The sequence below is a fragment of the Mauremys reevesii genome, linkage group 8, assembly GCF_016161935.1.
Source record: "Mauremys reevesii isolate NIE-2019 linkage group 8, ASM1616193v1, whole genome shotgun sequence".
NCBI classification, from domain to species: domain Eukaryota; kingdom Metazoa; phylum Chordata; order Testudines; family Geoemydidae; genus Mauremys; species Mauremys reevesii.
In genome coordinates this window covers 67,153,930-67,169,029 of record NC_052630.1, presented here as the reverse complement: position 1 = coordinate 67,169,029, position 15,100 = coordinate 67,153,930, and the positions used below count along the sequence as shown (strand labels likewise).

The window sequence follows — 15,100 nt, the reverse complement described above, 5'->3', positions numbered from 1 at the left end:
AAATAATTCTAATTTCTTTCCAAATGGTGGATTCAGGGCATACTAAAACAGAAGATACTAAGGTTTGCCATTATTATGCTAAGTTAGCTTGTATAGTTGTACTATAGCAGTAACAAGGCACTATCATATGAAACTCAAGGGGTGCAGGAATGAACACAGGACTTTCAGTTAACTGTAGGCTGTGCATGTGGAGTCGATGACAGTTTTCCAGGAGGAGCATGTGACTATGCAATACATAAAGCAACCTTTAGTATCTTTTGTTAGCACCATGGATTGGTTTCCAGAGGGAGATAGGGCATGCATATCATGGATGGAGCAGTTTCAGTGATGAATTGAAAAGGGAATAAAATACGCTAAAATTGTGCTCCGGGGCCATGGGAGGGCAGTCTCAATTCAGTATCACTTTAAATATATGGTATTCAAACAGTACAATGCAAGACAAATTTTGAAGCCTGCATTCAAAACAGTAGTGGCTTTCAGCATCCAAACTGCTTTTTAAAAATGCACACTTTAATTAAAAGATTCTGCCTACACATAAGCATTTTAGTATACAATATGTTCATTTTTTAACTACACACTTAAAATATGACACTTTTAAAATACACAGAGTACTCTAAGGAGAAGAAATTTCTGAAATCTTATATAACTGTCAGGAGGTAAAAGACATGAAAGAAATTTGTGTGGGCACTAAAGCTTGTGTTAAAAGAAAAAGTGTCCCTATATTCAATATGCTCCCCTCCTCCCAAAATCCCCAAACATCTTTTAAACTTTAAGAACTGAAAGAGGTGGTGAAAATTGCTGGCAGATTTTGACAGTCCCTGTGATCCCAAATCAATCAGGAGTCGCAATGGCTGAGACAAACTTTTAATCACTATATGCAGTTGGCCTCAGTGGAAAGTGGTTATTGAAAAGTCATCTATGAAATAAAATGCTCCCTTTGAAAAAGTAAAAATTTTCCAGTAGACTCATTCATTGTTCTAGTTCACCTACCTTAAAAAAGAATCCACAGCACACTTTTTGGTCATCCTCAAATTGTTCTCTATCACTCTCACCTTCATATTTCTCAACAGATACTTCAGCCTTTTCAGGTGGTTTCAAATCTGAGAGGGAAACTTCAATTAGGTTAGCTGTTTTAGGAATCAGTGTTGGCAAAACAGGTTGGCTTAGCTGATCTTCATTTGGGGTGAGGCAGACAGTTTCTGTGATGGGCTGAGATAATACTTCAGAAACCTTAGATTCAAAAGGCTTGATCTCCTTTTCCTTCACTTTTTGTTCCCATTCTTCCAAAGTACCTTTTTTTTGTTGTTGTTCTCTTGCTCCATCCTCTGTAGTTTTGACTTCTTTCAAAAGATTTCTTTTTAATTGAGGTTCAGCTATACGTTCTCCATCATCTCCAAAACATACAAATGATCTAGTCTGAATGGGAACCTGACTTGGAGAAAATCTTCTCAAACGAGGAAGACTATCCACAGACCGTGGAGCAGTTAAGGTGCGATTAAAAGGTATTATTTTCAGTTCATTTGGCCTAGGAGTCCTTTGCATTTTAACGGGGAAAGAGGCATTCTTCCTATTAGAAGACTGTGGTGATTGATGACTAGGGCGAGGAGGTTCCAAAGCAAATGGTGCAATGGGAGATGACAGTCCTGTTTGCCTCATTGAAGATTTAAGCTCTCGGATTTGTTTCTGAGGTGAAGGCTGAGGAGGTGAAATAACCCAGGCCTGCTGCTCCCTCATTTGCATCAACATCTCTTGCTGAAGGGAGAGGCGTTGCATTTCCTGCTGTAGGAAATGTAGAGAAGCATTTAGCTTTTCAATAGATTTTGTATATTCTAAAATATCCCCTTCATTTATGGTTTCTTCTGCGGGGCTCATTAAGTTCCATTGCTTTTCAGCATCCATAGGTGTATTAGGGGACTTTAACCACTTGGCCTGAGAATTTTCAGCACTTTCCTTTATTACCTCTGCAGTCTTATTAATTTGTTCAACTGGTTTTTGAGTGTCTTTTTCATTCAATCTATTACTATCAGTGAATACTTTTTCATCTTCAGCTCCAGCTGCTTCTTCTCGAAGAGGTGATATTCCATCACCTTTCTTTTTCACTACATTAAGAAATGCTGTCCTTCCCATTTTCTGTCTCTGCTTAGTAAAAGCAGCTTCCACTTTCTTCTTCTGTGCTTCAATGGCTCGCCTCTTTTCCTCCAGCTTCATCCTAAGATGGACCATTTCTGAAGCAAGCAATTGTGTAGTGTCTCTTCCTTGAGGGAGAGGTGTTTCTTCAGGTATATGAGTCCAAGCAACAACATGAGGAATATTCAACTCAGAGCCTTCTGGGGTAGTTTTCTGAGAGCTGCTTCCACTACTTCTGCTATCTGTGTGATTCAGTTTCCTGAATTTCTGCTCTGCAAAGCTGGTCATTTTGACTCCCGAGCTTGAAGAAGCACTGCTGCCAGCTTGCGATTTGGTACTTATTGAGCTTGGACAGGGACTTAATAGCTCTCTGTGGTTGCTAGCTCGTATATCATAATCCTGAAGACATTTAGGTGGGTCTTCCATGTCAGAGTCCATGCTTACAGTATAATCTCTCAAAGAAGAATCCTCATCCATAGTTTCTGGAATATCTTCTGAAGGAACATGTATTCCAGTATCCACTTCAGTATTGTCAGTCACAGGACTTAGGGCAACTTTTGTGTCTGTAATGATATCAGGATCAGGCTGATTTAGTTTAATATTTGAATTCAAGATGCTAATTTCCTGGTTATGAAGAAAGAACCCATTTGTAATTTGGTCTGGCTGGATAACACTGGGAGATTTTTCAGTATCATGAATTATCTGCAAAGCCTCTTCAATGCTTGGAGTCTCAATCTGATTGCCAAAATCATCCATAACTACCCTGTTTTGCAGCGCTCCATTTGGAAGCTTGTATTGGCTGTTTTCATTGGCATTCCTTTCATTTGTGTTAAGAGATGCACTGGCCTTTGAATCGATATGAGATTCTATTTCCTTTTCTTCTTCAATATCTTGAGTTTCTTCTTCTCCATTTACTGGCTTGAAGGACAGGTTTTTCTTAATGTGTTTGGGCATGCGGTTGATATTTGGCATAATGCCTTCATTACTAACAGATCTAGTAATTCCTCTGTTTGGAGTAGATGTCTGAATACTGTTTTCATTATCAAAAGAAATGTCAAATGAAACTCCATGCATCGAAGATCTAAATGGAATTAAAATAAAGAAAGCTGTTAAACAACCCGTATTTAATACAATGAACAAACATACATTAATGTGAAAAAACAATCTAAAATTTTAGTGCTGCGTGTACTAATGAGATATGATTAGCTTCATTTGCTAGCATTACAAAAATACAAAATCAAATTGAATATAACATCTTATTCAGTCTCATGCTTTTATTGTTTGTTCTAATTGCTTGTATTAAATTATAATCACATGTATGCTTGTATTTTCATATGAAAAATACGCTTATTCACTTTGGGTAACTTCAGAGAGAAAAATAATAATATTCCTGCCAATCTGTAATACACTTAAGCAATTTTAGGAATACAGGAACTGGTCATACTGAATCACATTAGTGGTCCATCTAATCCAGCATCCTTCCTTTCTGACAGCAGCCAGTACCAGATACATCAAAGGATAGTACAAGAAGCCATACAGTGATGATTTATACCTACAATATAAGAGTTTATATCACCTCTATTTTGTTCTAAAATCCTCTCTCATCAGCCTATTCTCATTATCCATAGAAAAGTACCTTTTTTAAAAAAATCCTACTCAGCTCCTGATCTCAATGACTTCAATTGGCACTTCAAGTATATTGCATGCAGACAAATATATTTACCACCACCAGTTACAATATGAAATATTGGAGCACCCCAGTGTTAACCTTTCACCAGGTTAAAAAATTGACCAATTATTCCTATGTTTTCTTTTCTATTATCTAGTTTCTTCTCAATTATATTGCTTTACCTCTTACTCTGTGATGACTTGGGTTTACTTAAAAGCCTCCTGTCAAAGGCTTTTTGAAAGTCCAGATTATGTTAAATATAGTTCAATAGAAAGTGTTTAGTGGCTGATCCATTGTTACTTCTTAAACCAGATTCTATGTCATGATGACTTACCTTTTCTCTTTGGGCCAAGTCCCTACATATCCATCCACATAAGACATAGATGTGGACCTTCTAATGACTCCTAATTGGAATTAAAATAGAATATAATGTAACTAAGTTACAACTTATCGAAATACTTGGAAAATCATTTTAAAATAAACAAGTTAGTTCAGCAAATCAGTTGCTTTCATAGTTTTGAATATTTCAATTGTAAATTATCAATTTTTATTTTTTTGTTTTTATATAAAATAAACTTTATTTTCATGTAAACAAAAGTATGGCAATCATATACATGAATTATATCATACGCACAGTACCCATCACTCAGTAAAGAGATAAAGGTAAATTTATTACTGAATACACTATTAATTATGTTATAAATAACTGTTGAAAGCCATATTCCACTTAGAGTGGAAACCAAACTTCATAAAACGTATACAGCCAGTAAGTCTTTAAAAAAACCACTGTCTTGAGTGTGTGCTTATCACAAGAAGTTATAGGCTCAACCTTGTAAGCTATCCATGTGTGGATCTCCCACGGAAGCCAATGGGAGTTCTGCAGCAAGATATCCTGCAAGAGTATCAACAAAACAAGATAGATAATATTTTATCCAAAAAAACCAATGCTATGCTGTTACCTGGAGCAGCTGAATAAGGCTGATGGTGTGTATGCCTAGCAGGCAGAAGTTGATGAGATGGTGTAAAAGTTGGACCCTCCACACTGTAAAGCAAAACAAATTAACAGACAAAGGCCACATTAGAAGAATGCCGCCAAACTTTGTATATTAGGACAGTACAAGTAGTAATTTATTTTTTGTGTGAGGGAATAAAGCCGAATGTAATTTTGCTCTTGAAATATTAATTTATTAAGTTAAAAAGTACAAGCATATTATTACCACCACTAGAGCCAAAAGAAGCCTGCACAGAAATTAAAATAGAAAGCTTTTCTGTAGTTTTCAGAAATGTCTATTGAAAATATTTGTTTTACCAATAAACATCTGTCTTTTCACTTATATCATGCTAATGTTCTTCGCATGAAGGTCACTTCTTTAGGTTTGATCTTGACAACACACACTACAGCACATAATGTAAAGAAACAAAGGCAGAGGTTTCCTGCTGTCCACAGCAGACAGTGGCCTGGTCTACACTACAAATTTAGGCAAACATAAACTGCATTAAGTTGATCTAATAATGTATGTGTCTACACTACCGAGTCCCTTCCACCAACCTAAGTGGCCTATAAAGTTGACTTCTGTACTCCACCTCTGCAAGAGGTGTAGCACTTGATTTCACATCCACAGATTGACATGGGGATAGTGTAGACACGGCATTGTGTAATTTGAATGAATTGTCCTCCAGCAAGTGTCCCACAGTGCTCTTCTGTGAGCGCTCTGGAGAGCACTTTCAACTTCACTGCACATCAGCCAGGTACACAGGGAAAGAGCTGCTCCCCTGTTAAAGCCCCAGGAACTTTTTAATTTTCATTTCCTATTTGATCAGCATTGAGAGCTCGCCAGCACAGCTGATCATGGAGACTCAAGGCTGCAAACACACTCCAGTATGGAATACACAGGAGGTGGTGGATCTTATTGCTCTGTGGGGAGAAGAGTCTGTGCAGGCAGAGCTCCTATTCAGCAGAAGAAATGCTGATATCTATGCCAAGATTGTGCAAGGCATGGGGGAGAAGGGCTACAGTAGGGACACACAGCAGTGCCGCATGAAAATAAAGGAGCTTTGGCAAGCGGACCAGAAGACAAGGGAGGCCACACAGACGTGCTGCTTTTATGAGGCGCTGCATGTAATTCTCAGTGGTGACCCTGCCACTACCTCAAAATGCTCTGTGGATACTTCCCAGGAGCTCCAGGAGACATGTCTGTGGAGCAACAACGAGGAGGACATTGTTGAGGAGGAGAAGAAGAATGTTAAGCAGGCAAGTGGAGGATCCATTCTTCCCGACAGCCAAGAACTGTTTGTAACTCTGGAGCCCATCCCCTTACAGGACCAGTTGGCGGCGGAACGTGATGCTGGGGAAGGCACCTCTGGTGAGTACACATTCCCAATCAAACTGTAGGGGTTACATGCTATTATTTTTTATGTTTAATCTGAACAAAAAAGCATACTTCAAATCATTTTTTCATTGTGTTGTCAGTTCAATAGCGCTGACATGTAATCTAAATTATTTATATAATGCCTTACTTCAGCCTCCTATGTACTATAGTGGTAGGCTCTTTACAAATACCTCTATATATTTTTGCAACTTGCTTTTTTAATGTAATGCGATACAACAAAAGTTACAATCACTTTTTCATTATTTAATTAAAAAAATCATGACTAGCAATAAAACAAAGACAACCCAGGACCACAGGCACAATCTGCTGCTCTCGTGATTTTTGCCTAATGTGTAGTGTATACTGGCATCTAAAGAACCTTCATGAGAAGGACATTACTGTGAGATAATGGAAAATATGGATGAATAAATAAAGTATTTTCCATGGGTACATAAGAAAATTGAATAAAAATTCCTATTTGATTATTTCTGCAGATTTCTCTAAGCAGTGGATAACTGGCATAGAGGTTTATACCCTTATTTTAGATTTCAGTTAAAAAATGCCTATTCCATACTCCAGTGCCTGTATATTATTTCAAAAGAAAATTTAATTGGGAAAAAAATCTGTAAAACATTCTGTCCATCAGAAAGAAAATCCATCTGCTTAAATCCCAATCACATCATCCACTCAGGAAAAGCCTGATGTTGGCACGAGCAATTAATTTTCTAGCATTATAATCCCAACTCCTTGGGGAGAGGCCATCTATTTATTTACTATGAAGTGCTGTGCACTATTATCATACTGTACAAAGTACTGCATCTGATGTTAAAAACAAGAGACCCTACAGTTAGACAATCAATTAGTGGGCTCATAATATTGCAACACAAAAACTGTACTTAATCCTTAGAGAGACAATAAAACTATTGTTGCAATGATGAACCAGCACAATATGCTACCCCATTATATACAATGTTGATGATGGTTTGTACTACAGTTCGGAACAGGTCTCAAGAAACAGATCCTACTACAAGTTCAGCATGTGCATCAAGGCACCTATCTGGGGCAGCTTACAGACAATACTTAACTCTGAAGTCCTAATGATACCTAATAAGAAGTTTTTAATTAGGGCTGTCAAACGATTAAAAAAATTAATTGCGATTAATCGCACCTTTAAATAACAATAGAATACCATTTATTTTATATATTTTTGGATGTTTACTACATTTTCAAATATATTAATTTCAATTACAACATGGAATACAAAGTGTACAGTGCTCACTTTATATTTATTTTTTATTACAAAATTAGCACTGTAAAAAACAAAAAAATGTATTTTTCAATTCACCTCATACAAGTATTGTAGTGCAATCTCTTTATCATGAAAGTTGAACTTACAAATGTAGAATTATGTAAAAAAACCCAAACCTGCATTCAAAAATAAAACAATGTAAAATTTTAGAGCCTACGTGTCCACTTAGTCCTACTTCTTGGTCAGCTAATCACTCAGACAAACAAGGTTGGTTACAATTTGCAGGAGATAATACTGTTTGCTTCTTGTTTACAATGTCACCTGAAAGTGAGAACAGGTGTTCACATGGCACTGTTGTAGCTGGTGTTGCAAGATATTTTACATGCCAGATGTGCTAAAGATTCATATGTCCCTTCATGCTTGAACCACCATTCCAGAGGACATGCTTCCATGCTGATGATAGGTTCTGCTTGATAATGATCCAAAGCAGTGCGGACTGACGCATGTTCATTTTCATCATCTGAGTCAGATGCCACCAGCAGAAGATTTATTTTCTTTTTTCGTGGTTTGGGTTCTGCAGTTTCCACATCAGAGTGTTGCTCTTTTAGGACTGCTGAAAGCATGTTTCACACATTGTCCCTCTCAGATTTTGGATGGCACTTCAGATTCTTAAACCTTGGGTCGAGTGCTGTAGCTATTTTTAGAAATCTCACATCGGTACCTTTTTTGTGTTTTGTCAAATCTTCTGTGAAAATGTTCTTAAAATGAACATGTGCTGTGTCTTCATCCAAGACTGCTATAATATGAAATATATGCAGAATGCAGGTAAAACAGAGCAGGAGACATACAGTTCTCCCCCCAGGGAGTACAGTCACAAATTTAATTGACGCATTATTTTTTTAACGAGCATCATCAACAAGGAACCATGTCCTCTGGAATGGTGGCCGAAGCATGGAAGAGGCATACAAATGTTTAGGATATTTGGCATGTAAATACCTTGCAATACTGACTACAAAAGTGCCACACGAACACCTGTTCTCACTTTCAGGTGACATTGTAAATAAGAAGCAGGCAGCAGTATCTCCCGTCAATGTAAACAAACTTGTTTATCTTAGCGATTGGCAGAATAAGTCATAGGACTGAGTGGACTTGTAGGCTCTAAAGTTTTACACTGTTTTGTTTTTGAGTACAGTTATGTAACCAAAAAAAAATCTGCATTTGTAAGTTACACTTTCATGATAAAGAGATTGCACTTCAGTACTTGTATGGGGTTAATTAAAAAATACAATTTCTTTTATTTATCATTTTTACAGTGCATATTTTTGTAATAAAAAAATAATAATATAAAGTGAGGACTGTGCACTTTGTATTCTGTGTTGTAATTTAAGTCAATATTGAAAATGTAGAAAAACATCCAAAAATATTTAATACATTTCAACTGGTATTCTATTGTTCTAAGTGCGATTAATCACGATTAATTTTTTAAATCATGATTAATTTTCTTTTAATTAATCACGTGAGTTAACTGCAATTGACAGCCCTATTTTTAATATAAACAAAACCAAAACATATTTAGTGAATTCACTACTCTGGACTCCCACTGGTTTCATAATTAAGGATTTCCTCATAATAAACTATGCTACATTTTGATTTTGGCCTGTTAAGATTTCATGACCCTAAGAGCTAGTATAAAGATGTGCCACTGAGCAGGGCCGGCTCCAGGCACCAGCACAGAAAGCAGGTGCTTGGGGCGGCCAATGGAAAGGGGTGGCACGTCCGGGAATTCGGTGGCAATTCGGTGGCAGGTCCCTCAGTCCCTCTTGGAGGGAAGAACTGGCCGCTGAATTGCTGCTGAAGAATGAAGTGGTGCAGTAGAGAAGCCGCCGAAGTGCCGCCGATTGTGGCTTTTTTTCTTCTCTCTTCACTGCTTGGGGCGGCAAAAAAGCTGGAGCCGGCCCTGCCACTGAGAGACCAGCATTTGGTCTTTTCTGTTTTTTTCCTTTCACTTCACTTTCTTTATAACCTTTAGAAATAGTCACTCTGGATTTCAGGAAAACAAGCTCTTTTCTTGGCCTCACACATGCTGAACAAATCTTAACATTAGTTCAACAATGGCTGCCAGCCAGAAAAAGTCATGCGTGGAATTTTCTCCCAATTTCTTCAGTCATCGTAATTTCTGTGTGTGATATTAAGAGTCTAAATCCCCTTCTGCTATAATTAATCTACCTAACACCAGAGGTAGCATTATAAATGGTTTTCTAAAAGCACCCATCACCACAATATCTAGGTGCACCACCAGTATGACAAGGAAAAGGTTTTATTCTTTTTCCATCTCCAAGAATGTGATCTCTAGTACTTCAAGAGGCTCTTCCATTGAGGCATTCATTCCTTCGCTTTGAATGGCTGGTTCTAAGTTTCTATTTTAAGTGCAGATATTGCAAGAATACTAAAAAGCAACAAAACAAATACCTGATTATTTTACATAGCAGCTTAAATAGGATTACTGGGACAGGCTGTGAAGCCTGATAACATACATTCAAGTTTTGGGGCTGCTGGAGTTGAACACACTGACTGGTTTGGATGTTGACTCTCCAGATTCAAGGGTTCCTTGTGGTGCAGTATGTTAGTGCACTGATGACAGAGTTCAAATCCTCTATCTCAGGGGTCGGCAACCTTTCAGCAGTGGTGTGCCGAGTCTTCATGTATACACTCTAATTTAAGGCTTTGCGTGCCGGTAATACATTTTAACGTTTTTTAGAAGGTCTCTCTATAAGTCTATAATATATAACCAAACTACTGTTATATGTAAAGTAAACAAGGCTTTCAAAATGTTTCAGAAGCTTTATTTAAAATTAAATTAAAATGCAGATCTTATTAGTTTAGTGTGATCCTTGCCCTTGCTTTTCCTTGCTGAGTTTTCTAATGTCTGGTGGCACCTATTTAGATACTTTAAGCTGCACACAGGCTTCTGAGTTATAAGTTGATAACCAGCTGGCAGGAGATCAGCTGCTGGAACCCCAGATCGGCAGCTGAGGTGAGTGGAGCTGGCAGGCTGACCGCCACCGCTCTGGGGTTTCCACCACCGGCTCCTGCCAGCTGGGGTTATCAACTTATAACTGGGGTTCCTCCCCCCAGGCCAGCAGCAGGTACTGAGTGGGGCTGCGGCAGGGGGGACCCTGGCTGGCAAGGGGCCAGCAGTGGGAACCCCAGAGCGGCAGCAGGCTAAGCAGCTCAGCCTGCCACTGCTCTGCGGTTTCCACCACTAGCTCCTGCTAGCTGGGGTCTCAGCCCGCTGCCAGCCTGGGGTTCCTTCCCCCAGGCCAGCAGCGGGTGCTGAGTGGGACCGGCGGCAGGACCCCGGCTGGCAGGAGCCAGCGGTAGAAACCCCAGAGCGGGGGCAGGCTGAGCAGCTCAGCCCGCCCCCGCTCTGGGGCTTTGGCTGCTGGCTCCTTGCCAGCTGGGGTCTCAGCTCACCGCCAGCCTGGGGTTCCTTCTCCCAGGCCAGCAGCGGGTGCTGAGTGGGGCTGCGGCAGGGGACCCCGGCTGGTAAGGGGCCAGTAGTGGGAACCCCAGAGTGGCGGTGGGCTGAGCAGCTCAGCCCGCCCCGAGTGCCATGAAAAATTGGCACGTGTGCCACCGACCCCTGCTCTATTGTAGATCACAAGCAAATCAGAGTTTATTATTTCCATTCTAGTCCGCACTGTACAGATGATGATGAATTGCAATCTCTCTGAATGGGCCAATCCTGTGAAGTGCTAAGAAAATTCAATTCCCTCTGACTTAAATGAGAGTTAAGTGCCTTCATGACTTGCAGGACTGAGAGAGTGTGAGAAAGTGAAGCCCAGAACTGGAAATGCAGATAATGAATCCCATTGCTGAGGCACACTGTCAGAGCTATGTGGGGCAGGCTTCCACATTACAAGCAATTCTAGTTCTAGCCAGAACTATCAGTCTTGCGGTTTCATAACTAAATTTATTTTCAGAATTTAACAAGGTTTCTCAATCTTTTCGTATGTATTCTTACACAGAATGAAAAGGAATCAATGGGACCAGGTTCAGAAAATTCTATAATAGTTTCTAGCAGGCTTTTGCTTTATGTCTATGGAATCATGTATGAGAAATTTGACTTCACCTATTATTTGGTAATACACCCTCTGGACATTTCTAGAAAGGGCATCAGAAAATATACAAATATTTGTGCTTGATTTGAGTGGAAGGGGGAGAAATGTAAAATGCTGCTAAAGAGACTGATATTACCTGGCTATAAAGTCAGAACCACATGAACTATCCATATAATTTCTTCTATTAGCATTCAAAATAGGAACAGAAGATTCATCTTTCACAGGTTCAGCTGCAATAGAAGACAAAACTTCCACATTATTTTAGTTTATCATGCAGTTCAAAACCTTATCAACAAAGCTGGTTGAAATATTTTGAAGTAATTTTTATTCCATAAGCTTACACAAGCAATATTTTTTTAATTTTTTCAATTTTTTAAATGGAAAGTGTTCATTATTTTCTTAGCCCCTCTTCTGTCCCCTTTTCCCCATTTTGCCACTGAACAGGGGGAGAGGAAGAATAGGAGGCACAAAGAAATGCTGATAAATCAAAAAAATGAAAAAGCCACCAAGTATTTTGTTTTCTGAGGAAAATTTCAAGAGGAAAAAAATGATTTTTGCAAGTTTCTCATTTTGAAATATCTTAACTTATTTAGCACCATTTTAAATGATTTTTTCCAGATGTTGTTTATTATACAATATGTGCATGAAAAAATCTTAAGGCAGTAAAGGCCTATATAACAGAACTGTGATCCCAGGTGTCAGTGCTGAGACCATGGTACTATAGCACATAATTCTTGCCTTGCCTCCACAGCCTCTAAAAGATCTGCCTGAGAGGCAGATTTATCAATCTGAAAAATTGCTGAAGAAAGATTTTGCCTGAAATGATTTTTGCTATGCAGGTGCACAGTTTTGTCATCCTTCCCTGTAGTTGTTTGATCTGTTCACCACCCTGCCCTGAGTTCTTTTGCTTTTGTGTCTCATTCTCACCAATAAAATATTATATGGGTCAAATTCTGCCCTCAGGTATGTCTACAAAATCCCACTGCTTTTACAGGGTTTGCACAGATATACGTGAGTGGAATGTAAGGCTTATTTAGATTACACTAATGTAGTTACAGATAGGCAAATCTTCCTTGTCTAGAGAAGACTTTAATCAACATGTCTGTTGATGATGTATGAGAAGGAAGAGGAATCTGCCTCTCAGCTTTGTTGATTCCTGAGAAATACATTCAAATTTCATACAAGGATGGTTTCCTGTTTACAGAGTCACTTTCCAGCTCTTTAAGGGGCTGGTTAGTAGCCAAGCTCTGAATTGAATTGTAGATTAAATCTGTTTACACTATAGAAACCTGAACTCTATGGGGCTTGTACAGCACTAGTTAACATGAAATCAAAAACAAATACTTTGTTACCTTGGGGATTAATGACAACACGAGGCTGTACAAATGATGGCTTCACCACTTCAAACCACCAGAAAAGTTCTGCCATGAACACCAAATAATTACTCTACAAGAAATCAAGGAAATTTAGGTAAAGATAAAACCATACAAATCTTAGTCCTAAATAAAATAATCATATAACATTCAGAAAAGGTATCCGTATTTTGTCCGGTTTTCATTTCCAAAATCTGTTAAACTACTTAGATGGTCAGATTAGCTGTGTATGTGTGTATATATCATAGGCTGGCAGCACAACCTATTATTAAGGTTGCCTGACACTTCCCATTATAAGACCCTGCTTATAACATTACTGGACTCTGTCTGGATTGAATTTTTCCATGCTGTGTGTTTGCTTCAGGTTGAATTTTACTGGAAAATTTCAGCCAAAACAGTTCTCAGCCATTTCTGAGAATGAGACTATTGAAAAATATTTTGTTTTGCCCATGTTAAAAAATTCTGGTGACCTTTTATTTGGACCTCGGTAGCGCCTTCGTTCTTGAAGTAAGGATTTGAAAATTGGCAGGTGGTGGTCTTTGTGTGCCTTTTGGTTTCTCCATGAAATTCCACTCAACTTTGGCCAAGTTACAGGCTTTTTGAAAAACTCACAGTTAGCACATGCTGATTAGAGACTTGCTAGAGTGTTGCAACTAGAGTGAGCAGTGGAGGAGTTAGATTGGGACAAGGAAGGACACATGGCTGGTGTGGTGGAGAGACTGGGACTGGCTAATGAAGGAGACTGGGATTGGGAGACAGAAGGGCAGAAGATTCATAGATTTCAAGGCCAGAAGTCACAATTACATAATCTAGTCTGATCTCAGAGGAGACTGGGAACCCAGGGGGGAAATGGAGGTGGAGGTTCTGGGAGGCAGAGATGACTGGGTGATATTGAGATTGGATGAGTAGCTGGTGGGAAAGGCAAAAGGAAGGAAGCAGAAAAGGAGAGGGACAACTGAGACTGACTGGGCAACGAGATTGGGACAAAGAGATGGGAGAAACTAGTTTGGATGAGGAGCCCAGGGTGGGAGATTGGGAGCCAGTTCGGACAGGGAATGTACCTGGCAGGCAGGCAGGCGAAGAGAAACAGATTGGACAAGGAGCTGGGATGGGGGCAAACTAGGACTGACAGAGAAGGAGACTGGGGACAAAGAACTGGGGAGAGGAGAAATTAAACTAGACAAAAAGCTCAAGAGTTGGAATTGCGGGTGGGGGGCGGTCAAGCTTGGCAAGGGGAGAGGGAACAAGCAGAAGAGTCTCCTCCAGCGTCTGGACTGGAATCCATGATTTCTGAGTCTGACCATTCCTCTGCTACCAGCAAATCATGAAACACACTGGCAAAGTATCTCATCTTCCCCACCCCCAAAGCTGCTCTACACAGATAATGACAACCTACTATTGCTGTAAGTTTCTCCATTAGTGGCAGATGTCTGTGCTGTGAATCTAAAGGTTCCAACCTGATGACCCACCTGATGTCAACATTATGGCACCTGCTGGAATCTGTTTTCAGTTTGCTTTGTTAAAAAACTAGGAAATCACACAGACGCAGCTCTATGTTAAAAGAAATTAAGGTTGTGAAGTCAAGCACTCAAAAGTCAGGAAATGCCAGAACTAAGATTATAGAGAAAATAATTTAAAAATAATTAAAATTTCCATATTTTCTTTTTAATTGCAGTGGTAAGATTGTTAATTATAATTTTACAAATGAAATTAAAAAGCACCAGGACCACTCACTGTATTGTAGAAATAATAAAAGTGCTACATCTATTAATGAGTTCAACATTTGACCATAAACATAAGGCCACTTCACACACAAACCACATAAATGTAATGAGTTTTCAGAACTTAAAAGGATACTTTGGGTGTAAATCAGCAAAATCATTTTTTTGAAAATTCTCTTTTGTAAACATTTACATTGTTTTATCTACAGGCAACTTTCAGATAATTTGTACAAATAAATTTATAGAGCGTACTTTGCAAAAAGACTTAGCAAATGTCAATTCATGCACCATCAATTAATCCATCATACATACATATATATCTGTCATCATATAAACTGACCACAAAAGGTCAGTGTAGAGGAAAGTGAAGCCATCTTAGTATTTGGGTGCTATGTGAATCTGTAATTTAGGATGATTATTCTTATATTAGTGCACTGATTGCAACCCTGCTAGCATATCCCCCTTTTTTTT

The 15,100-nt window shown here is 39.0% G+C and overlaps 1 protein-coding gene and 1 long non-coding RNA gene across 15 annotated transcripts in view; one reads left to right on the top strand and one right to left on the bottom strand.

Annotated features, from left to right (window-relative positions):
• Positions 1-6,182, top strand: part of LOC120370129 — a 37,621-nt gene extending 31,439 nt beyond the window's left edge. For 2 of the 3 annotated variants that reach the window (XR_005583636.1, XR_005583632.1), the window contains exon 5: positions 5,618-6,182. This is a non-coding gene — a long non-coding RNA (uncharacterized LOC120370129). The remainder of the gene's footprint in view (positions 1-5,617) is intronic. The other variant, XR_005583634.1, reaches the window with a different exon arrangement.
• Positions 1-15,100, bottom strand: part of CAMSAP2 (calmodulin regulated spectrin associated protein family member 2) — a 166,204-nt gene that overhangs the window by 20,884 nt on the left and 130,220 nt on the right. For 11 of the 12 annotated variants that reach the window (XM_039484323.1, XM_039484324.1, XM_039484325.1 and 8 more), the window contains 5 exons: positions 12,888-12,981; positions 11,672-11,765; positions 4,756-4,838; positions 4,131-4,200; positions 991-3,208 (listed from right to left, as the gene is read on the bottom strand). In XM_039484323.1, the coding sequence (XP_039340257.1) occupies positions 991-3,208; positions 4,131-4,200; positions 4,756-4,838; positions 11,672-11,765; positions 12,888-12,981 (2,559 nt within the window). The remainder of the gene's footprint in view (positions 1-990; positions 3,209-4,130; positions 4,201-4,755; positions 4,839-11,671; positions 11,766-12,887; positions 12,982-15,100) is intronic. The other variant, XM_039484327.1, reaches the window with a different exon arrangement.